General features: G+C 44.3%; 1 protein-coding gene across 4 annotated transcripts in view; it reads right to left on the bottom strand.

Annotated features, from left to right (window-relative positions):
- Positions 1 to 24,427, bottom strand: part of VPS13B (vacuolar protein sorting 13 homolog B) — a 3,181,000-nt gene that overhangs the window by 696,647 nt on the left and 2,459,926 nt on the right. For all 4 annotated transcript variants that reach the window (XM_078686964.1, XM_078686965.1, XM_078686963.1 and 1 more), the window contains exons 37-38: positions 21,449 to 21,651; positions 20,673 to 20,880 (exon numbers count right to left, since the gene is read on the bottom strand). In XM_078686964.1, the coding sequence (XP_078543090.1) occupies positions 20,673 to 20,880; positions 21,449 to 21,651 (411 nt within the window). The remainder of the gene's footprint in view (positions 1 to 20,672; positions 20,881 to 21,448; positions 21,652 to 24,427) is intronic.

Below are 24,427 nucleotides of genomic sequence, written 5' to 3' on the forward strand. Positions count from 1 at the left end.
TCTCTGGTGCTATATTTTGACAGAAGAATCCATTAGAGATGTCTAATGTTGTTTTGTATTTTTTGCGCACTATGTTATTCATTAGTGCAGCACTATGCGAGTTTTGTACTGCAAAGGTTTTGCAACATGAGTTAAGGTGTCTGTAGTCCAAAACAAGACGATATGAATTATCTGGTTTGGAGACAGGAAACAAAGGATTATTCATTTGTGAGGTGCAAGTTTCAATCACCCCCTGGTATTCAAGTTGATCTAGGATCTCTTTTACCCGTTTTTTAGCTTCTTGCTTAATTGGGTACTGCCTCTGTGCAGTAGGTTGTGATTTTTACTGGATTTTGTGAGGAGGAGAGTCCTCATCCCATCCCACATGGTTTTTATATAATGCAGGAGCTTGGGCTACTGCCCACTTTCTTGCAAGTGTATATTTTTTATGAATTGGAATATGATTTGAGAAGGCAGGCATAATTATTTCTTCGCCATGAGGGCACTCCCTGACAAACTCTGGTGGCCAGTCTCTTTCAGCTAGAAGGATGTCATAGCCCTTGGAGAGATTATCCCAAAAGAGACCCCTTATTTTCCTAGTCTTATCCCCCTCTATACGCAATGTTATTTCATATATTTTATGAGGTTTGCTAACTCTGGTATCTGCAGTTTCCACCTGAATGTATTCATTCGTGTCCACTGTCTCCAGATGATTCATAAGGATCTTGCGAGCTATGCTCACTTCTGCTGCGCTGTCTAGCATTGTCTGAGCCCATTCTCCGTTTTTCAGTTGTGTCCTCAGTATTCTCGGCATGGTTGATTACTTTAATACTGGCTACCTTCTTTTTTGGAAACTGTAATTTTTTATTTTGATGAGCAGGTTCCTTGTCTTTGGACTTGACGTGCTCTTCCCTGTGTTCTGATCGTCCTCTTCTTTCCGATTTCTGCGAGGAAGTCTGAAAAGATTGAGAGGGACGTGTATCAATATCTTGATATCTATCAGGTTTTTTTTATATTATCCCTATTTCTAAGGTTGTATTTTTTCACAGAGGGCTCCCTTTGGGGAGACTGGCGTCCTTGGTCCGGAGATCTTTCTCTCCGCCGAGGAGACCTTCCTCTGGACTGGAATCTTTTTTCTTTGGGAGTGGATTGTTTATTTCCATCCCAGATCTTCTTTGAAGTGTTTAATAAATACCTTTTCAGGACTTTCAATAAGTTGGGGTTTTACAGGTATTCCACCCAAACTATCTCTTCCTAGTTCTTCATAGGATTTTTCTATGATTCTGGCAATTTCAAATGGTTGATCTGCTATATTTGTCTCTTTCAACCTCTGGCGGATCGCCACATTTGCTGCTTCTCCCTTTATATTGGCTAATAATATTGCCGAGACCTGCTTGAAGCCTTTTAGTAGTTTCATACCAAGAGTTAAAGCAGGTTCTGGACCGTATTCATCTTGAATTTGTTTGAGCACATCTGGTATTACTGACATGGATGTGACACCATGTGTTTTTGTGTAAATGGAAGCAAAGACTGTACCCCAAGTGTCACAGTCCTCCACATGTGGTGCGATTCCCATTGGAAGACAGATAGTCAGAATTCTGTGTTTCTCAACAGAGGTGGTATCAGGGAACACTGCCTCTATTTGAGTGATTTTTTGTGCTAACCAGAATGGAATTTGTACCCGTTTTGCGGGTACTTTACCTAGACAGGACTGTATGTTCTGTGGTGTAATTTTATTTGTGTTCCCCTGATGAGGGATCAGCTGTGGAATTTTAATCGATGGTTGGACTGTTGAAGTCCGCATTACATATTGGACTAATTGTCTATGTATTTTAATTAATTGTTTTAGCTGTGCTAAAAGATCTGGTGCAGGCATTTCTTCAATGTCTGGATGTGGTGTGTATCCGGCTAGGACCGGCCACGTTGCTCCTGGTCTACCTAGTGGACCGAGCCTGGTGATGTGATTATTATGTTTTAGGGCGCCATTAAACCAGAGCAGGTGTTCTTGGTATTTGAGTGGTATTTCCACCTCCTCGAAAGGATTGTACTCATTAGGAGGTTCCTCTATTTTATAATAGTGGAAGTCCTTTGTTACAGCGTTTGCTGCTGGAAAGTTTATCCATGAATAGAATACCTCTGTCTGCCGATATTCGTGTGCCTCAATTACGAATATGACTGTACCACCTCTCGGTGTCTGCCCATTTTCTATAAGTTTTAAAGTTATAGATTTTCTTATGTTGACCGGGATGAGTATTGCATCCGGGTCTTGCTGTAGGAGACTATTGTCATCCGCTAGGAGTTGAGCTGCTATTCTAGCTGTCTCTCTTTCTACTTCATTGTCTGACATTTTACTGTCAAGAAGGTTATTTTGTTTATTTGCAGATCAGGTTTCTATGGAAACAAAGATTAGATGCACAATATTTTGGAACATTGTATCCTTCAACGTTGAATAAACCAAGAACCATACATAGGAGTCTCCTCCTACGAAGTTTGGCGGATATAACCTTTCACCCACTCCAGACGTCTTTGGAGTATTATGGGGAAAAAGGGGTCTGTGTGAAAAAGCACGACTGAGTTACTCTAATGTCTTACGTTAGATTTATCGCCTATCCAAACCGTTGGGCGCCGTGTAGTTCCTATTATCCCAATAGGCTCTGCGCATTGGAATAATATCTTCAATAGTATAGACGTAGGATAGAGGTTAACTAGGTCTTCTACTGACGATATTAGACTTAAAGTTTAGTGTTTGCCAGCTAGCTCAGAGTTCACTAGAAACTTTCTCGAATAGACAAGGAGGAGTTTAACCTCCCTGGATAGACAAGAAGGGATTTAGTTTCTGACAACCATAGAACATGACAACTTTGCTCTCCCCTAATCAAGAGTATATCTCTAGAGTCGTGTGAAAACAAAAGACAACTTATTTTACTCAGATTGTAGAGAAAAGGAAGAGACGGGCGTGTTCAATAAAAGATGTTAATTATTGATCAGTCTCTTTTCTCATACAAGAGAAATGAATCGCTATTATTGCAATACTTATTGTTAAGTAGAGTGCATACAGTAAAAACAGAATTATAAAATAATACTGTAAAAGCATTGATATGGTTTCTTAGCCATATGATACTTAAAATGGATAAAATAGATACATACATATATACATTGACTAATCGTACTCAACTGGTGCTTCTAACTACGCCTACCCCAATGTACCTGATCTAAGCCTAATACGTGGGCGGGAGTAGATAAGTAGCAGTTTAAGTTAAGTTTGCTTTGCCAAGGGTCTGCTTCAAGAATTCTCTGCAAGGGTTTATTCAGTTCAGTACCTGGGATTTAGAAGGCTGGAGGGCTGGTATCTCTATCTCAGGGCTTGATATCCCAGCTGCCTGCAAGGGCGGCTGGAAGCGCCGGAGCTGGATTTCTCGGCAGGAGAAAAGGCAGCGTATCTTTCTCAGCGCGTCAGAAAGGAGGGGCAGCGTCTGTGGGCTTCGCTGTCAGCTGGGCTCCTCGGCAAGTCTCGCTGCTCCAATCTTGTCACCACCTCGTGTGTTTGCTTAAGGCAATGTCGGTATTATTTATACCTGAAAGGTGCCGAGATTGACGTAAGGATGGACATAAATACGTCAATAAGGATGTCATAAGAACTGGTCGTTCGCACATTCTTTACTGAAGTTCTCGGCTAAATCAAAACAATGGCTGCGGGGATTTCCCAGGTCGCTGTAGGTTTGATTTGTTTTGAGAACTCCGTATGCCTATTAGGGGGCTGGAGAAATAGTGCTTGCCTAATGAGATGGCATGCGCTATGACCTAATCAGATAACGGGCTTCTGTGCCGTTGTATGGCTAACCAGATAACGGGTTTTTGTGCAGTTGAATGGCTGCTAGTTAATTATTAACCAGACAAGGGTCAGAAAATAGGGGGATCGATACAGTACCCATAGTAAATACATCACAACACAAGGCCCAAGACCCTAAGTTACCCTGCTTATTGCAGTATCAAGTGACATCATGTCATGCTGTCAAGCAGGCCCTGTACCGGTCTCCCTCTGAAGGATGGGAGAAAGCCTTTCAGAACCAGTCCGATAGCATTAAGCTCAAGAGACGGATGTAGAGCCGCAGTTCCATTGGGGACTGCAGAACCCTGAGCTCCTCCTGTTCCAGGTGCTCAACCCTCAGAAGATGCATCCATCAAAACTATGAGCTTTGGCTGGGGTAGGTAGAATGGCCAGCCACATTACGAGTTGGTCGTCATCTGTCACTACCGAAAATCGTGGGCTAGATACATATGCTTATCATACTCCTGCCATCTAGTGCTGGCCTCGGACATTTGCAACTCGCTTTTTTCGAAGAAGTCTTTTGAGTCACGAGGTATAGGTGACTCCTTCTATAGTCTGTACTGTGCATGGTGAGCGGATCCATTGTTAAGGTTGTTTTTGGCTCATCTGGTGATGTTTTTGGCTCCTCTGGGGAGCTTGGTATAGGAGCAGTAGAGAGATAGTACAGATGAACATTAAAAGATATAGATAATTAAGAATATATATTTATTATAGCTCGAGGACGGAATGGCCGCCTTTTAGCTCGGCTCTGTCGGCCCTCCGGCTAACTCCGACTATCCTGCCTTATATCCTGCACTGCGACGCTACTTCCATACAGAATTTGAACTTTAAAGACCCACTCTACCTCACCGTCTGGTCCGGAGGTTCCTGTGTGCTGTGGATCCGCAGCTGTGCCTTCGGTGAGATTGGGGCCTCCGGGCACTTGAGACCGGGACCTCGCCTGCGGGACCCGACCGGCAGAGAAGAGATTCCTGCGGGACCCGACCGGCGGAGAAGAGATTGCCGGCCCCGACCGCGAGAGTGAGCCACTGGTGGGAACCGTTGTGCGTGTGCCCCGGAGATCCTGAACCGGCCCCGATGAATGGGTGAAGGGGTCCCTTCGCCATTGTCCTGTCCGGCGGTCCTGAACCCCGCGCCTGGCTCTCGCCTGTGGGGCCTGCCACTGTTCGGAGGGGGCCCCCCCCCCCCCATCGGGCGCTCGCACATCCTGTGCCAGTGAGGCCCTTGTTGGGAGCCTCCGGAGATCTGTAAAGTCCTACATTTGGGAACTGTTTGGGGGCCCACGGTGGAGTGTGGGGCGGCGAAACTCACAAGATGGCTACCGACAACGCGGGGGATGCTCCGCTCTGCACCGACGCTCCTTGCCGGCCGGATTGTGTGGAGGCCTGGGTGTGTACTCGAGCGCCCACGCCCGGAGATGTCCTGGACGCCTTGATGTTATTGTACGCTGTCTTGGCCCCCGGTGCCTCTGCCGACCCCATGCGGCTCGCCGCCATTTTGGGCCGCCGCTCTTCCATGCACCCCCATCGTCCTGATGCCGCCATTGCTTCGCCCCCTTCGGCTGCGCCAGGAGTTGCTGTTGTTATTCTTCGGCCGACTGATGGGCCGGTGACTTTTGACCCTCTGCTTCCTCGCCGCCTGGATTTCGAGGACTTCCACACAACGCGGAGATCTGCTTCTTCCCGGGTGCCTGGGACTCATGGTGGGCCGCTGTTTGCTCCCGCTTCGTTGGATCCGAACTTTTGTTCTGGAGGGGTACCTTTGTGTTGCCGAATTGCGCACCTGAACTCCGGCTTGCCTTTGCTTGCCCTGTCGTTCCTGCTACAATTGACTTGCTTAATTGACTTTTTGTATTCCCTCCGTACGAAGGCTCTACCTGATTCATATCACTGCCGTGACTCTGGACTACGTTACGATTATTTTGTGCGGGGTGGTCCGCTTCACATTATCCTTTATTGGGTTGGTTTCGTGGTCAGGAAGGGTTGGGGGTGAGTTGCACGACATGATAGTTTGCTGGTCTACCTGCCCGCTGCATTGATGTTTGTACTCCCGACACGGTGACACGTTACAATCTCTCCCTCCTCCCCCTTCCTGTGGTTCTTACTGTATGTGAAGGTGTAGTACTGATTTGATATTTATTCATTTGTTGGTCGGGGGAGGGTCGTGGCCGAATGTGTTTGCTCATATCCTCTGGTTCCTCCCTCACATTTTCCTTTGTTTTGTATTTCCTCTCCTCCTCTTTTTGTCTTCTTCCTCTACTTTTCTTTTTCACTATATTTCGGGTTTCGGATTAGGGCGACAGGCACGCTGTTTGGAGGGTAGGCCGTAGCCTTCTGCAGGGGTGCGGGGTGGGACGGGTGGGTGGGGTCTTTCATATGTTTTCTTTTGGTTCTATGGCCCTTTTCTATCCCTTTCTAGTGGTGCCGCTACTGTCCTCGCTTCTCAGGCATGGGTGGGTTGGGGTCTGTTGCTATGCCACTTTTCTCGGTTTCGATGCTTGTCGCGACTGCCATGCCCTTCTTTTCGCCAGCTTCCACTTTCTTCTGTACTATCAGCCGCAGGTTGCCTGGCCCGGGGTGGCGCCCATCTTGCACGATTGTGTTTCTCCTTTTATTTTTCTTTATTTTGTTCTTCTCCCTTCCTTTCCCCCCCCTTTCTGTCCCTATTTAGTTTCCTCCCCCTTGTTTCCTTCCTATTTTTTCCCCCTTCCCTTCTTCCCCCCCCCTCCCTTTTCCCCCCCTTCCCCTTTTTCCCAGGCTCGTATTGAGAGAAGTGGGCTCGATTCGTACAGTTTTCCGCTCCCATTGCCTCCGTTAGCGTGTTACTGGGTGGGGGTCATGAGATCTTGGTAGCACTTGTATGCTTCTCCACTATATGTTGCGTTTGTTTTGTGCTACGGTCGTATCTTGCCTTACATCCTCTTCCCCCCCACCCCACCCCCCCTCCTTTCGTTTTGGCATGGGTGTAATCCTGTTTTTGGGGTTTTTCTCTATTTGTGAGTCAGCCATGAGCCTTGTCACCTTATTATAAAATAGACCTCACTGATCCTGATATTGGGATATTGCCGCTTATCCCATCTTTAGCATTGTTCGATTGTGTTTGCTGGCCTGCCAACTGGCCTTGTGTCGCTTATATTGACTCTTGATCGTTTTTGACTTGTGGCCGGCCGGATTGGTTGTAGGCCCACGCATGTTTATCCTAATGATGCAAATAAAGGTCTTCAAAAAAAAAAAAAAAAAAAAAAAAGAATGAATATTTATGAATAGTGTATACGTGAACCATTTGCTTCCGGGAAGTAGGGTGGGTGCATATGAAACTATGGGCTATGAATAGATGCTTAAAAGGTAACATATTCCATTCGTAGCATGTGTTGGCCATAGATACATAAGCTTAGCATCTAATGTAAAGGTGTGCTCCCCAAAAGCGGTGGCTAGCTAATTGTTGACCAACAGCCTTGAAAAAGGGTTCCTAATACTGCTTGATCCACACTAGCTTATTGGTTAGCCAAGACATCAACACAATAGTGCTTTGTGAGTGTATGTGGGTTATTCCATGTAGCTGATTTACAGATATCCGCTAGTGGAACATTTCTTAGGAAAGCAATGGAGGTTCCAGTTTTACATGTGGAGTGAGAGTTTGGATGAGCAGGTAGCAACCGTTCAGCTTTGTGGTAGCAAGCATTTTACTATCCACCTCGCGCTCCCAGCTTTAGATATGAGTGAGCCTTTGTGTGGGTTTGAGAAAGCTATGAAGAGTCGTTGAATTTTCCTAATAGGTTTCATTCTCTAGATGTAGTACATTACTGCTCTTTTAACATTGAGGGTGTGTAGCTATTTTTCCGCCACTGAGTCTTGTTTGAGGCTTGGTTTATATGAAAAGAAGTAACTACTTTGATAGAAATTTGGGATTTATTCTTAGTAATAGTTTATTTGCACGGTTTTGGAAAAAAGGTTCTTCAAGGGTGAGTGCTTGAAGTTCTCTTATTAGTATTAGAGATGTAATAGCCACTAAAAACCTACCTTGCATGTGAGGAACTGTAGATCACATGAATATAGTGATTCAAAAGGAGGACCCATATGCCTGATGAAAACAATATTTAGATCCCATGCGGGTGCTGGTGTAATGTAGGGAGGAATTACTCTCATTAGTCCTTCCATAAATGCTGGAATTTTAAACAAAGACATGTGATGTCTATTTTACATGTAGGCAGCACGTGGTGCTAGGTGTAAACTAATAGAGGTGTATGCAAGTCCTGCTTGTTGTAAATGTCGCAGGTAATAGATAAGGTCTTGTACTATTGGTGAAAGTGGTTGGATCTGTTTTGTGAGACAGTAATGGACAAACAGTTTCCACTTTGCTGCATAATACGCTCTTATGGTTGGTTTGCAAGCTCTTTTCAGAATGGTCATACATTCTTGTGAAAGATTGAGGTACCCAAATTCTAGGACTTCAGAAGCCAGATCGCCAGATTTAACTGCTTGTGGTACATAACCAACAAGTGCTCATGAGTTAGCAGATGAGGCCAGATTGTCAGTGTCTTATGTGGTACAACCGATAGTTGTAGTAGGGATGTGAACCACGCTTGTCACGCTCATGTTGAGGCAATAAGAATTAGTGTGAGGGATGTTTGAGTGAGCTTCTGGACCATGTAAGGAATGAGTGGGAGAGGAGGAAAAGCGTAGGCAAATATCCAGGATCAGTTGATCCACAGGGCATTGCCTCTGGATTGCGGGTGAGAAATCCTGGAGGTGAAGCTTTGGGATTTTGTGTTCTGGTCTGTGACAAATAGGTCAATTTCTAGGGTTCCCACCTTTGGAAGTTTGAGTGGGGCAGTGTTGTATTGATTTTACACTCCTGTACTTGCTGCTGCATTCTGCAGTAACATATCTGCAAAGTAGTTCTTCACCCCAGGTAGGTATTCTGCTAGGAGGTGGATGTTGCGAGATATGGCCCAGTCTCATATGCACTCTGCTAAGTGGGAGAGCTTCATGAAAAGGGGGCCTAGCAGTTTTTTAATGTAATACAAGACGGTCATGTTGTCTGTATGACTAGAACTACTTTGTGGTGAATATGTTGCTGAAAAGCTTAGGGAGCTAACCGAATTGCTAGAAGCTCCAATTGACTGATGTGTACATATTTCTGCACGGGAGACCATTTGCTGCGTACTTTCAAATACTCCATGTGTACCCCATCCAGGTAAGGAGGCGTCTGTTGTAACAGTGACCTGTGGGATGGGGCATTGAGGGCCGACCCTGTATTGCTGTAGAGGGCGCATGCACAGTTGTGCATGTGGTACTATGGAAATACATGAGACCATCATGCTTATAAGGCTCATTACTGTTTTGACTGCTAAGTGACTATTTGGTTGAAAAAGAGTCAAAGCAAGTTGGAACTTTTAGTACTCTTGCAGAACTGGGATATGCTTTTGTTGTGGTAAAGTTTAGGGTTGTGCCGAGAAACGGTTGCACTTGTAAGGGTTGTAGGTGGGATTTTGTAGCATTGAGTGTAAGCTCAGCTTGTGTAGAAGGCTGATCATCCTTTGAGTGTCCTGCAAACATTATTTTTTGTTTGCACTCTTGATCAGCCAATCACCTAGGTATGGGAACACGTTTGTGCCCTCCCTTCTGAAATGAGCTGCTACTACTGCGAGGCACTTTGTGAATACCCTTGGTGTTTAGTTACTCGGAATGGCAACACTTTGAACTGATAATGTTAGCCACTTACTTGAAAACTGAGGTAGAGCCAATCGGCTGGATGTATTTGTATGTGAAAATAGGCATCTTTGAGTTCTATGGCTGTCATGAAGTCTCTGTGCTGTAACAATGGTATGACTTCCTGGAGTGTTAACATATGGAAGTGCTCCAATAGGATGCATTTGTTGAGAGGCTTGAGGTGTAGTATTGGCGGTTAAGTCCCATCTTTCTTTGGAATGAGGAAGTATAATGAGTACACCCCTTGTTCCTGGTGTTGGATTGGGACAGGCTCTATGGCCCCTTTTTGATGCAGAGCTTGAATCTCCACTTGTAAGAGTGAGAGGTGTTCTGTTGGCATAGTTTGTATTTGAGGCGAGGTATTGAAAGGATAACATTTAAGTTTGAGACAATATCTGTCTTTTATTATCGAAAGGGCCCACTAATCTGACACAAATATGATCCCACTGTGTGTGATAGTCCTATAGTCGTAACCCCACTGGTGTTAAGTGTTGAGGGAGAGGCAAAGAGAGTCACTGCTTATTGGAATTGGTCCCTTCTGAAGTAGATCCACAACCTCTGCCATCGTTCCCCCCATATTGTGATCTGTAAGAAGACCCTCTAGAGCATTGAGAGAGATAGGGGCTTTATGCTTTTTTTTTTGGGGGGGAGGTAGATGTGTCTGTAGAGGTGGCTGTTTTGGATGCCCCTCTGTATTGTCCCCTATGAAAGGAACCCCTGTGTTGGTAGGTCTGAAGGGCATCCATGGCTTTTGTGGTATTGATGTCCTTCTTTATTTTCACAAGCATTTCATCTATGTGGGGCCCAAATAGGTGTACCCATAAAATAGTAGGTTCAGTAGATATTGCTGCACTTCAGGTTTAAAACCTCTGAGCCAAGCATGGCACCTAATAATAATGCTAGTGTGTACCTCCCTTGCGCTGGTGTCTGCTGCATCTAATGCACATTGAATTGTGGCAATAGATTTTATTTTCCCTTCTACTAGTTCTGACCCACATTGCTTTATTTATATTTATGTATTTAGATAGTTTTTTATACAGCAAACTTGACCCTTGCGGCTATCAGAGCGCTTTACAGATTTACGGAGAGCAACACAGTGATAGCAATAAAATCTGAATCAATGTACAGGTGTCAACCAGGGAAGGGAGGGAATGCTATACAAGGTTCGCAAAGTAGCTTATATTGATCTGGGAGATGCTGGAGTAGATCCTGCATTTCATCCCACTGTGCTCTGTTATATCTAGATAGGACGTCCACTGAGTTTGCTATTCTAAGGTGGTTGGCTGCTTTGGCTGCCACGCACTTAGCGGTGGCGTCATACTTTTTGGTCTTCTTATAAGTGGGAGGGGGATCACCAGTACCCTGCAAGATGGCCCGTTCCCTAGTTGTGAGTCTGCCAGTACCAGGCCCTTTGATGTAAGTGGGGTCATTTGGCGAGGGTTTGTACTTATTGTTAACCCGTGGGTTATAACATTTGATTTTACGGGTTGCTTAAATATTTCAGCTGTGGGTTTAGGCACGGCCTTTAACATTGGTAAGAACTGAAAAGTGAGCTGCGATTTGGAGAGGTTTTCAACAACAAATCATCCTCATTCTGCAGGGTATGAATTTCTACATTATGGTATTGTGTGGCTATACGGAGAACCTCATCATATGAAGTAGTGTCGTCTGGTGGTGAGGGTTTAGAAGGATAAAAATGAGGGTCTGTATCCCCATGAGGGCCAACATCATAGCCATCCCATGGTTGGTCAATATTCACAGTGTCCCCTTGTGGATCAGCGAAGTAAGGTGCGGAATAGGGGTCAATATGGTGAGTTGGGACTATGTTCCCCTAAGGATGATGTTATGGGTGACTCTTGTGGGTGCATGTGAGGGATGCACTGTGGTGAATTTGGTGGAATTGGAGGAGGTGGCAACAGTGGAAGCGAAGGAGGAAGAGCATGCGGAGGATAGGGTGAAGGTAGTGGAGAAGGTGGTGGTGTTTCTGGAGGAAACTGTATGGGGCTAGCACCCTCATCCTTTTGCTTTTTGCGTAGAGGCTTTGGTAACTGGGGTCCTATGATCTCCTCTTCAAAGTCTCTTTCCGCTTTGGGAGTGTTTCAGTAGGTGGAGGAGGTGGTTTGGCAGCCACGTTTCCCGTGTCCGGGTTAATGAACAGTGGTTTTTGCTTTGATATGCTCAACCGGCCGTTCTTTTGGCTCTCTGGCAATTTTTGCAGCATTTGTCATTGAAAGAGTTTTGGTGCTGAGTATTTGGGTGCCAAAGATATTTTCTATGCTGAGGAAAACTTGGCATGGTGAGATGTTTTGGACAATGAGGGAGTTTTTGGCTTCAAGGGAGTACCATGTGTTTGTGGCATTGATTTTGGCTCCAAATGCCTGAAGGCTTTTCAGGCGTTGTATGCGTCTTTGACACCAGCTAGAGAAGGGGCTTCGACTTTGTACTGGACGGTGCCTTTGACTTTTTGGTGCCTTTAGGAGTCTGTTTAGGTGGAGGCACAAGGGTCTGCTTCTTTGCCTTCAGCCGGATACCTCCATGGCCAGAAGGCAGTGGGGTTCCATGAGCCAGCGTTTTGGTTTGGGCATTGGAGGGTTTTGGTAATGTATTCACGTGCTTCATGGAATGTTCGGGCTCATAGTCCGATTTGGAACACCGCTGGCGAGTAGAATGGGAGTGTCCATTAGCACCCCATGGGCTTCTGCCTCCTCCTCGACGTCCTCCTGAGCATGAAACCTTTGTGGGAGGTCTCGGAAGATGTTGGGTGCATCGTCGGGTCGAGTAGTCTGCATTGCAGTATGTAGCCAGCATCATTCTCTACGCTGATGAAGAGTTTTCGTCTATGCAGACTTCACTACATTTCATCATGTTCTGGAGACAGGCAAAGGTTGCAGACTGGGTGTTGGTCTTGTGTGGAGTATTTGGTATGGCACTTGGGGCAGAAGCTGAAGGGAGACGTTTCCATCACTCGGTGCACATTGAGTGAAAGAAGATGGTAACGAAGGTGGAAGCCGAAGTGGAAAAGTGGGTCCGAGTCAGGGCGGGCAGAACAAAGGCTGTCAAAAAGACCAGTAGTTGTTGTTTTCCTGTGCTATCCATCGAAGGTTGATAAGTCGGCCGCTAAAGAAGACCCCAGAACGTGTTGAAGCTTTGTTCCCGTAGCTACAAGACAGACATCCGAACCTGATGGAGGTGAAAAATAATCTAACAATGGGGCTGATGACCATGTGCAATACAGACTATAGGAAGAGTCACCTATACCTCGTGACTCGAAAAGCCTTAAAAAAACAAATTGCCAACATCCGAGCCCAACACTAGATGGCAGGAGTATGCTAAGCATATGTATCTCTGGCTAACACATGCTACAAATTGGAGGTTCTGCTGCAAAACCTGCATGTGCCAACGAGCAGAAGGGACCAGAACTGACCTCACTGAGACTCAGGACTGATTACCAAGCATCAAGATCATAGAATGAATGTACTGGCCTCATTGTGGGGGCAGTCAGCTTCAACACCACTGAGTCCAGGATGACACTGATGAAGGGAACCCTCGGAGTCAGTGTCGGGTGAGACTTTAGTTCACTGATAGAAAACCCCATGGATGACAGAAGGATGATCAGAGTCCTAAGCAGCCAGTTGATGAAACACATGTATCCCTAGCATGCAATGATGGACTATGGCCACCACCATCATCTCAGTAAACACACGAGGAGTGGAGGTGAGTAAAAAGGACAGAGCAGCAAATTGAAAATGCTCTGACCATGGGCGTCTGCAAGGGGGTTCACAGGGGGAGCTTGCCGCCGCCCCCGGATTTTACACTTGCCCTTTAAAGTCTATGCCCCTGCCCTTTGACGTTGTCAAAAGGGTCAGAGGATGGATGACGTTAAAATTATGCCCCCCCCCCCCCGCTGAAAAACTTTCTGCGGATGCCCATGGCTCGAACTCCCGCTTCAAACAGAAGGTAAGGTCTGTAAGGGTGAGAACATGAAAGTATGCATTCTGCAAGTTCTAGGTTACCATCCAGTTCCATGGATCCAGGACAGCAAGAACTTGGGCTGGAGTGAGAATTGCAAATTTGTTTTTCCACTGGAATACTTTTATAGGGCAAAGAGACAAACTCAGCCTGAGCCCTCCGTTCTTCTTGGGCACCTGGAAGAGCCAGGGGAAACACCCCGTCATTTTCTGAGCCCAGTACAAACTCAATGGCCCCTTTAGCGAAGAACAACTTGACTTCCTACAGTATGATGGTGACATGATCTGCCTGCACTTGAGATGGAATGGGTGGGATGCAAGAGGTGTGGTGGGTGGAATGAATAGCTGGGCATATTCTTTGTGAACAATTTGCAACACCCACTCGTATGAAGGGATGGATTGCCAGCTAGGTAGGAAAAATGAAAAGCTCCCTCTCAACTCCTGCACATGGTCCTTGCAAAGGCAAATTAAAGTGGCTTAGAAGCCCTTGAAGCGGGTGACGAGGAGGTGGAAGAGTGCAGCCTTTGATGGTGCCCGCCACCTCGACCACAAAAACCCTGGGCCAGCTGCTGAACTGGTTGTGAGGGCTGCATCACTCAACACGTCCGACCTCACAAGTACCCTCTATACTTTCTTTACTGCTGGCCCAACAGGCAGGCCAGTGAAAGAAAGCTTAGGGAGCTGCCATAATGCAGCTATCTTTGAAACAGTCTAGTGCAGAGATGGCCTGTCCACAAAGGGTATGTCCATGAGAGATTCCCAGATGTCAACAGAAAATCCACTTGTGCACATTCATGCAAGGACCCTTATCACAACACTAGTACCCATGGCATGGCCCACACTTTGTCTTGTGTCTAGGCTGGCCAGTAATACATATTGGGCACCATTTTGTTCATCCTGAATCATTTAAGCAATGGATGCTCTGAATTCTTAAGGGCTTCTGGTAAGGTCTCATTGGCCATGTCTCAAAGAGTGTGTGTTTGATGAGCCAATAGGCAGACTGCATTCAGGGACCATAAGGTCAAACTGGATGAATGAAAATACTTTTATTGCCAAATGCATGGATGCGCATCAGCACCCTATCTGGAGCTGCAGAAGGTCAAGCGTTTGAGATGATTGTGTACATGGACGCTTGTACAACAATGCTTTCCAGGGTCAGATGCTGAGTGAGCAAGGGTGGGTCACCAGGAGCTGGCCTTCGTCATCAAGTCACTGGGCGACTGACCTTATCCAAGCCACAATTAAGGTGTCTGTTAGAGCTGATTCCAAACCTGTAAGCACCCAAGGTACTGTACATTTGCTATTGTGACTGGTGGAGCCCCATCATAGGGCTTAAAAGTCATCTGTGCCTAAGCGCATGTATTCTTGTGTATGGGCACCAGCACCATCTGCAGTCCTTCACTGATAAGCCAGTGGGCTAGTGGGCTTAGTAACTGTGCCAAGGCACTGGGCTACAAACATTTCCCTAATGTCCACTGCAGTGACTGTTGGCTTGTCAGGCTTGGACGGACCTTTCTGGGCAGTTTGGATGGGCTGTGGGCATCATATTGTGTTTGAGAGGTTTTGAGGCAGTTGTATTGAAACCTTATATAAAAGTATCTGTGCAAAGAGATACAATTCCCTATGAAGGGTAGCACAGCAAACAGTTACACATCTGAAGCATAACCTGCAAATGTAGCTACTGTTTGGGTTATCTAATAGGGAAGGACATAAACGCACACCAGATACCTAAATTCACCAGCATGCTTGCATTTTTGTCCTCATTAAAGTAAATGGCCATCGGTCCATGAGTTTATATTCCATGCCCATGAAGGTGGTTTGGGGGCATATGTATCAAGCCCTTTTCCCGTTCGCAAACGGACCGATTCTCAGAATCATCCCGTTTGCGAATGGGAAAAGGCCTTTTGGGATGTATCATCCCAAAAGTGTATCGCAAATTAGAGAATCGCAAAATTAGGGATTCTCTACTTTGCGTTTCCTTAAATGAAATGTATGAAGCACTTAAGTTGTGCGATTTCTTCTTAAGAAATGGCAAATTACCACCAACTTCAAGTTGGTGGTAATTTACGATTTCTTTGAAAAATTAACTTTTTAGTATTTGTCAAAGTGCCATGTGGCACACATACATGCCCTTAGGGCATGTATCTGCGCTACATGCGCACAAATGCTCATTTCAGGGGTGCTTCAGGATGTCCTTTGGACACCCTGGCACCCTTGAAATTTCCTTCTCAATTGACGATTCTCAAATTGTGAATCCCAAATTGAGAATGTCTTCCCATTCATTGCTATTGGCCTCCATGTTCACTACTAGTTTTTTATTTAAGCAGTATTCATTAAACACGTTTAAGTTTCTCTGGAGACCTATCTCTGTCTGGTCCACAATCACCAGGTCGTCCGCATACAGCAGGCAAGATATATGGTTACCTCCTAATTTTGGGCTAGCCCCTCTGACCTCTCCTAATTTCAGCGGTAGGTCTGCTATAAACAAAGAGAAAAGCAAGGGGGCTAGTACGCACCCCTGCATCAGGCCATTTCCAATCTGGATCCTCCCTCCTCATCCAAGATTGCCTGGGCGCAGTTATCTGAATGCAAGGCCTGTATAAGGGCTAGCAGGCCATCGTGTATTTTGTAGCCTACCAGGGTTGACCACAGCTGCACCCTACCCACAAGGTCGAATGCCGCGCGGAAGTCCACAAAGCAGCAAAAAAGAATAGCCCTTTGCTCTATCGACTTCCGCGCGACCGCCCAAAGAGCGAAGCAGTGGTCCACCGTTGAATGCCCTTCTTTAAATCCATCCTGTTCAGGGGGTGCTATCAAATTATCTTCTGCCCATTCTTTCAGTAGCCCTAGGATTACTTTGGAGAATATTTTTCCCCAATATCCAGAAGCTTTATTAGGCGATAATTTTTAGGTGAATTTACATTGCCTTTTTTATGTATCGGTCTTATAATTGCCCCTTTCCAACTATCTGGCTTAATTCCTGTATTTAAAATTCTCAAAAACATCTTTGAGAGGAATTCTGCCCACCACTCTGGATTGGTTTTTATAATGACTGCAGGTAGATTATCTGGGCCAGCAGCCCGTGTTAAATTTAATCCAGCTATTATGGTCTTAATATGGCCTGGGAAGAACTGCCCTATAACTTCTTTCCTGACTCTTGGCCAGCTGGTTGATGGTATTTCCCCCCTCCTTGGCCATTTGCCATAGATTTCCTCAAGGTAGGTTACCCACTTATCCTCTGGAACTGAGCATTGCATAGTCCCTACCCCTTTCCCTGTACATTCCTGTACCATTTCCCAAAAGCCTTTGACATTTTTTTCTTTTATTGTCTCTAGTAAGTTCATCCAGCATTTTTCTTTAAATGATCTTTTTTTTTCTCTGATAGTTGCCTTATAATTTATCCTCAGCTTCTTAAGTTCTAATGATGCTGCATCATTGTATCTACGCCTAAGGCGCCTTTCGTATTGCCTAATAGCGGCTTCTGGCACTCTTCGTCAGACCATGGTTTATTATTTGGATTTGAGTTAGCTTTACTTGCTGAACTCAGGTTTCCACGTTTGATTTTTATCCTCAGGCAATCTACAAGTTGCCCTATTATATCCTCATCCCTGGATATATCCTCCCCTGTTGGTAGATTTTCTAACTCGACTAATATCTGGAATGCGCTCAGTTTCTTTATGTATTCTTCGCTAATCCGGGTTGTAAGACGCTTTGGATATTTAATATCTACTTGTAACACTTTCTGTCTCGGCGGGTCCCTATTTACCTCAGGTTTCCCCGTTTGATTTTTATCCTCAGGCATTCTACAAGTTGCCTTATTATATCCTCATCCCTGGATATATCCTCCCCTGTTGGTAGATTTTCTAACTCGACTAATATCTGGAATGCGCTCAGTTTCGTTATGTATTCTTCGCTAATCCGGGTTGTAAGACGCTTTGGATATTCAATATCTACTTGTAACACTTTCTGTCTCGGCGGGTCCCTATTTACCTGCAATTCCATCCGTAGTGGGAAGTGATCACTACCCTCTACGCTGAGTATTTCAAAGTGTCGTATTAAGTGGAAACACCATGCCTGCATAAAAATATAGTCTATAGGGCACATTTGCTGTCCTACTTTAAAGGTGCGCCTTGCGGGCCGATCAGTTTCTTTCCTACCATTTACACATACCAACCCCATTGCTCCCAGCAGCTGGCCAAGCTCCACGTCTTATCTTGAAATGTCTCCACTGGTGAACATTGCAAACTCTATATTGTATGCTCTTATCAATTCGCTATGCCAAGCGTCAATTTTGGGGGGGTTTAATCTATGGTTAAAATCACCCAATATTAGGAGCACATCTCTTGGGTAGGTTTCATATAAATCCTCTAAATCTTTTTTCTGGTGTTCCAACTCCGCTTTACACTAATTTTTCCCCCTTTCTGTATTTATACGTTAATAATGCATAGGCTTCCCTCACCTGCAATGTTATTTGGCGTCAGCACTCTGCTACCTAATGCCCAGTTACACTTTAATTCAAGAAGATGTATATCCCTCACTATCCTTGTGGAAACCAACATCATCTGTCCACCTGATGCCCTACCTACTTGGTTCTTTCTTGCAGGTTTTACATGGTGAGTAAACCCTTCAGTAACTGGGGTTTCGTCGCACAGCCAGTTCTCCTGTAAGCATAGAATATCGGTCTTCCCCAGGATATTTTTTAAATCTTCCTGAAACCGTATTCTTTTGTACCCATTGACATTCCAGAACAAGAAGAATAGGTTGTGCGACGACCCGCATTCCTAATCAATCTTACTCAGGTTCCCCTCTTCCTCGCAGTCCATATAGGCTAGTTCTCTATACCTATTTCCAACCAGGACATCTTCCTCCCCCCCCCCTATCTTTTTAGGGATTATAGTGATTTCCAGGGCTTCCTTATTTCCCCGTCCCGCTGTAATTATTTTTATTTGCCGTTCTCCCAGCCCTGCATGGTTTCTAAGGAATTGTTTCCCATGAATATCCATTGTCACATCCTCTCTCTTAAGTAATCTAATTCCTTCCCTTAACATCTCAGCTTCAGCTTTTTCCATTGCGACTTTTATTAGTGCTGAGTGGAGAAGGATACTAACGCTCCCACAGCCGACCACAAGTTGAGCACCTCAGTCTTAGAGTCCCATATATATCAAATCCTGTGCATAAGGCCTCCGAGACCTGCTGCGGTTAGGTCCCACTGGAAATCAAGAGACAAAACTTCAAGAAGCGTGGAGGCAGCACCAGGGATGCAGTCACAGAAGAGCCAAATGTAAACTTTGTCAATATTCTTTTATTCTTCTTCTTATTTTAGAAATAGGACAACAGCCAACGCGTTTCATTCCTGTAATAGGAACTTCGTCAGGGCGGATAATATAATGAGTTGACCACAAAGGATTCCAAGCGGTAGGCAATCGGATCAGATGGCACCGAAAGGCTATTTCCTAACTACGGGCACGGACGTTACGCCCTGACGAAGTTCCTATAACAGGAACGAAACGTGTTGGCTGTTGTCCTATTTCTAAAATAAGAAGAAGAATAAAAGAATATTGACAAAGTTTACATTTGGCTCTTCTGTGACTGCATCCCTGGTGCTGCCTCTGTGCTTCTTGAAGCTGAGTGGAGAAGGACCTTTGTTATGTCTTCTCCTTCTGTATTAACCAAAAATCCCACTTCTTTTAAATCATATGTACTGACATATTTTAGGCTGGAAGATGAAATATAGACGCAATCGTAGCTATATTTAGTTTCTTGACCTACCCAGCCGGGTGGTCAGATATTTACTATAACAAAAATAACACAGAATTATTACAATAATTGTACAATGTGGGGCACAAGCCTGTGTCCACCAGTTCACACTTAAACATATACAAGGGAAAACATAACAGAGGGGGGCTTTTTAGGCAAAAAGCTTGAGGTTAGCCACACTTCCAATAAAATAGTGGCAAAGTGTAGCACAGCAATAAACCATTACACCTTTACAACCTTTACAGCAATTTGCGATCGGGCACGACGTATATTGCACTGACTTATGATCCCATATATCGGATATTTACCTCGGGACGTACAATCAGGTTTACTAAACAAACCTTCCAAATTGCCGATTCTGGCAACTAATATAATCGCGATCCTTTACGATCCAAGGGAAGCCGCCGCAGCTAAAGCCCTCTAGGGCTAATTAAGGCTATCTTTAGGCATACAACATGTCCTGATGATGATTCGCATAATTCACGAAGCGAATCGAAACGCCGTCGACACCCTTTTTACACCTTATACTGTATAAACATTTACATTTGATTGTAAAGGTGTAATGGTTTATTGCTGTGCTTCACTTTGCCACTATTTTATAGGAAGTGTGGCTAACCTCAAGCTTTTTGCCTAAAAAGTCCCCCTCTGTTATGTTTTCCCTTGTATATGTTTAAGTGTGAACTGGTGGACACAGGCTTGTGCCCCACATTGTACAATTATTGTAATAATTCTGTGTTATTTTTGTTATAGTAAATTTATGACCACCCGGCTGGGTAGGTCAAGAAACTAAATATAGCTACGATTGCGGCTATATTTCATCTTTTTGCTTTGAATTTACTTTAACCATGGACCACTGTTGTTTATAAAGTACTAATCCCAAGGTAGACTTTTTTGGGTTCCCTTGTTGTTTTGAACACATATTTTAGGCTGGGGCATTTTGCAAATGACAAGAGTAGCTGAGAACGATTTAGAGGTTTTAATTTCTTAGCCCTTTTCCCCCCTTTCCCTGTCCAATAGGTTCTACAAATAGCCAGGTATCCACGGTTCTGTTTGTCTGTGAACTTTTTAGACTTTCAATCTATCCTATCGTCCCTTCTATCCGTATTGATTGAAAATCATTAGTGTAGATTAGTTTCTGTAAAGCAATGGACACAGCTCCCCTCTACGTTTGTTTCCAAGCTTTGCAGGGCATGCAGTGCTGATACTGCAGTTGCCTACGAATATGGACACACGTCTGCTGTCTAAGTTTATGAACACTTCTAACATAAAATAATGGGAATAGCCACAGAAGCTTACTGATCCTAAAAATCTAAGGACTATGGCGATGCACAGTGTACAACAAGCAAATGCGTCAACAAAAGCTTTCACATGGGTCTTGTTGGAAGCAGTGTGTTTAGTTCAAGCATGAAGTGCCACTATTAATCATACCTGCATCTTGGATATACTGGAACAGACCAGTCCTCAGGTCATCTGAGCTGTGCTCCGTTTTGAAGGCTTGATATCTTCCAATAGGGGACACAGGCTGCAGCGGTCTATCAGAAACCAGGGCCTCAATGCCATCCTCGATCTTCATGTACTTTTGAAGAAGCTCCTGCAGAAGCACTAGACAGTTCAAATGCTCCTGGCCCCAGAACACCTGATCATTAAATGTAAAAAAACAACAGTTGGAAACAGTAGAAAACATGCAATTCTTCTACAGGTGACCATTGCTGTAATGGTCTTTATTTTATTTCACTTGTCCAACAAATACTCAGCTTGGGGCTCTCAGTGAAGCATGACTGTTGATATTGCAAGGACCTATTAGTGCTGCAGTAGATTAGATACTGCAGTACAGAACGAGCAGTCATGCTGGCTCATTATACGATAATTCCTAAATGAGATGGATGTTCTCTCCCTTCATCTCTTCTTTCCTCCAGACTTTAAAACCACTCAATAGGTGTCAATGCTTTTGATGCTCCAGGCTTCAACATTTTTTTAAATCTACCATTGGTTCTGCTAACGTCTGAGAACCACCAACCTTTTGTATATTTGGCAAATCTGAAGTTTAAGCACTATGAACTCAGAAATTGAATAAACACAATACCAAATTGCAATGTTGCCATTAACTTATTCCACCATGCATGCACGAGAATAGCAGTTTCTGAAGCATAGATAATATACATCTACGAATGAACCAATCTTGATAGAGTGGACTCTTCCAATACCTGCATCAGTCCTCCGCGTACGTCTAGCAGTACTTTTGGAATGTCGCACTGAGGGCCAGGATTCCCACTGTGTTTGCACCACTTGGCCTCTAGGTTGATGTTGCTGCAGACTGGGCCCACCAGTATTCTGTTTCTTTCTTTCAGGCTCGTTTTCAGGACACAGTCATTAAGTGCAAATGCTAACGATGCACTATGGATGACACCTAAGGAAGGAATGAAGCACACATTCAGTCTGCTGCATTAAAATATTTGTTCAATCTTTGTTTTGTAGTTCACTCCCAAGCACCCAGTATTGGGCATTCCTACTTTCTGATGTTACTGCCCTGCTTAGCTACAGCTAATTCTGATAGTAGAGCAAGCTAAGCGGGCAAAACCCAAAATGAGACCGTCAAATCCTGAGCCATACAAGGAAATTTTTGACCTGTTATGTGGGATACTTTTGAATTGGGGTGAGGATGTAATTTAAAAATCCCTCATTAGAAATGTCTGAGTGATTATATTCTTGGGGCACACCATGGCAAGCAGGATCTTCACTTGAAGGGTTTATAAGGCAATCAGATAGGGTAAAAGCTGCAATCGATAGAAAGGAAAAATTCGTAAGGGTGGACATTGTTTCCCAGAAGTAAGGCACAGATGCTAATGAAGCACACACAACAAGATGATGGACGCAGTGCTGAAACCTTTCAAACACTCACCTCCAGTCAAGAGATCTGGGTTAAGTCCATCATTGTTTTGATCACCACACCACCCCAGTTTGGATCTAGTCATATGCAAATCACTCTTGGCACTGCTCCCCATGGGAAAAGTCAAGCCCGAACTTCCAGGTCCGTGGCAAACCCATCATAAATGTGGGGAAAACCTCGTCCTGCACCCATGCAGTTCTCAGACAGGCATGCAGACATCCAAAGCATTTATTTTCCTCTTCACAAAATAGTGGCCGCTGACTCATGAGTTTCATTACAATTCCTATTCTTCTACCGAAAACCCATTGGGGGAGGGAGGGGTGCATTTTCCACACATTTGGGGACTCCCAGCACTTCTCTAGGGTTGGTACATTTCATGCTGCCCCTCCCCCCACACGCCCTAATGGCAATGGACATTTTTTCCCACAACATGAAACTCGCAATTTAAAAAAAGAATGTTTCAAAATGGTCCATTAAATAATCATTCTCAGCCCTTCTCCAGGGAATGACATTTGTAAAAAAAAATGTTATGGAATTGTGAGGAGTGGCAATTTCTTCACTCACGATGTTAAATGGCTATACTAAAATGTAACCCTTTCAAGCCCACCTGGTAACATTTTTTAAAGGTTATAACTCTAAAACTATTAAACGTATTTACACAAAATGAATGCATGCTTTCTGAATGAAGTTACAAGTTAAAACTAAGTGTGGCGTAAAACCATTCAGCTTTCTTCCCTGTAGATTCTAACAAAATTTCCTATATGCCTATAATAGGAAAACACAACAGTTTTTTACACCCTCCTTAACTTTCTTTCCCCTGCAAGGATATTCAAAATAATGAGTTTACTAGACCTTTATTAATTATGCCAAGCAACCAAGCAACTGCCAATGTTGGTGCAGATCTGGGAATAATGTGTCCAGTTAGATGTTAGGGAATGGGCAATGGAGTTTGCAATAGTGGAAGCAAGATAGCATGACGGAGATTTTACTCTGACATACATGGATCTAACCCATTATCTACCTTTCCTCTCTTTTGGAATTTAGAGAGCTAATCCTTAGCTATAAAGTGAGAGCACTACACAAAAAATGTGTGCGCACAGGAGAGATTACAAGACAGGGGGTACACACAATAGGAGGTGATGATGATTTTGAGTGAGGACGGAGGTCAGGGAGAGCATACTGGGCTATAGCGAAATGTTGTGTGCGAAGTAATACCTTCATTTGTGTGTGGAGGAGGTGGGAGGGCGCTCGAAGGATGATTTATGACCATACTACATTGAACTGACTTTGCCCATGTTATGGATCATGTCCATGCCTTTCTTCTCATTTTCTTAAACAATATGGTTGGTACATGTGCGAGCATTTGAAGATTTATGAGAAAAACTTCTCCTTGAACTATGCGATTTCGTTAAAATAGTTTCTGAAGGACTCGCCCGGCAGCTTTAAGTGCTTCACTGCTTACCTGACATGAAATAACTATCATGAATATTTCCCTTTTGTCCGCTCTCTTTTAATATGATATATGACCTTGCAACAGCCTTGTGCTTTATGCTTTAAATCCTCAATTCCAAAACAATGAAAATGATTCCAAATATGTAACATGTGTTCCATGAAAAATCTTTCGGTTTAATCCAAATTTCTCACTTAATAACCTCGAGCAGTTAACATAGCTTTCCCTAAGCTTGATACATTTAATGGGAGGTTAGATTCATGAAAGCAAATATGTGTTTGGAATGCAAATACATCTAGGCCAATCCGTGTCCTTAAAAACGGCACGCTATCTTTATAAACGTGACCTTGTTAGGATGAAAAACCACTTTATGACAGATTGCCTCTGCACACTGGGACTTGTTTTCCCTTGCAGTTGCACAGGCATGTGGATTGTGGACAAGCTACCGTGGAACACTTTCTTCTCTTCCTTATTGGTTCGTCAGTGTGAATAATGAATTCCACTGGAGCGACGTCTTTAATTCCCAATGCTCAATCCCTTTCTGAAAGGCGATCCTTGGAAAAGATTAGGGATTATACCACCGAAGGGCGAGGTACAATGCACAGATGTTTTAACTTTTCCAAGTTTTTGCTAACGCTCTTCTATAAAAGAAACACCTCTCGGTGCAACTCAAGCCAGCATGTTTTCACCTGGGTCAAACGTTTACTTCGCTTTTGAACTTCTTTTCTTAATAACCCGATGTGTGCGTGCAGCGCACCCATGGCACCAGTGAAATACAAACAGCTGTAACTTTGACCTTAAACCTTTAGGGGTCACAAGATGTTCATAGGGAGACAACTGTAGAGG

The sequence above is a fragment of the Lissotriton helveticus genome, chromosome 4_1, assembly GCF_964261635.1.
Source record: "Lissotriton helveticus chromosome 4_1, aLisHel1.1, whole genome shotgun sequence".
Lineage (NCBI taxonomy): Eukaryota > Metazoa > Chordata > Amphibia > Caudata > Salamandridae > Lissotriton > Lissotriton helveticus.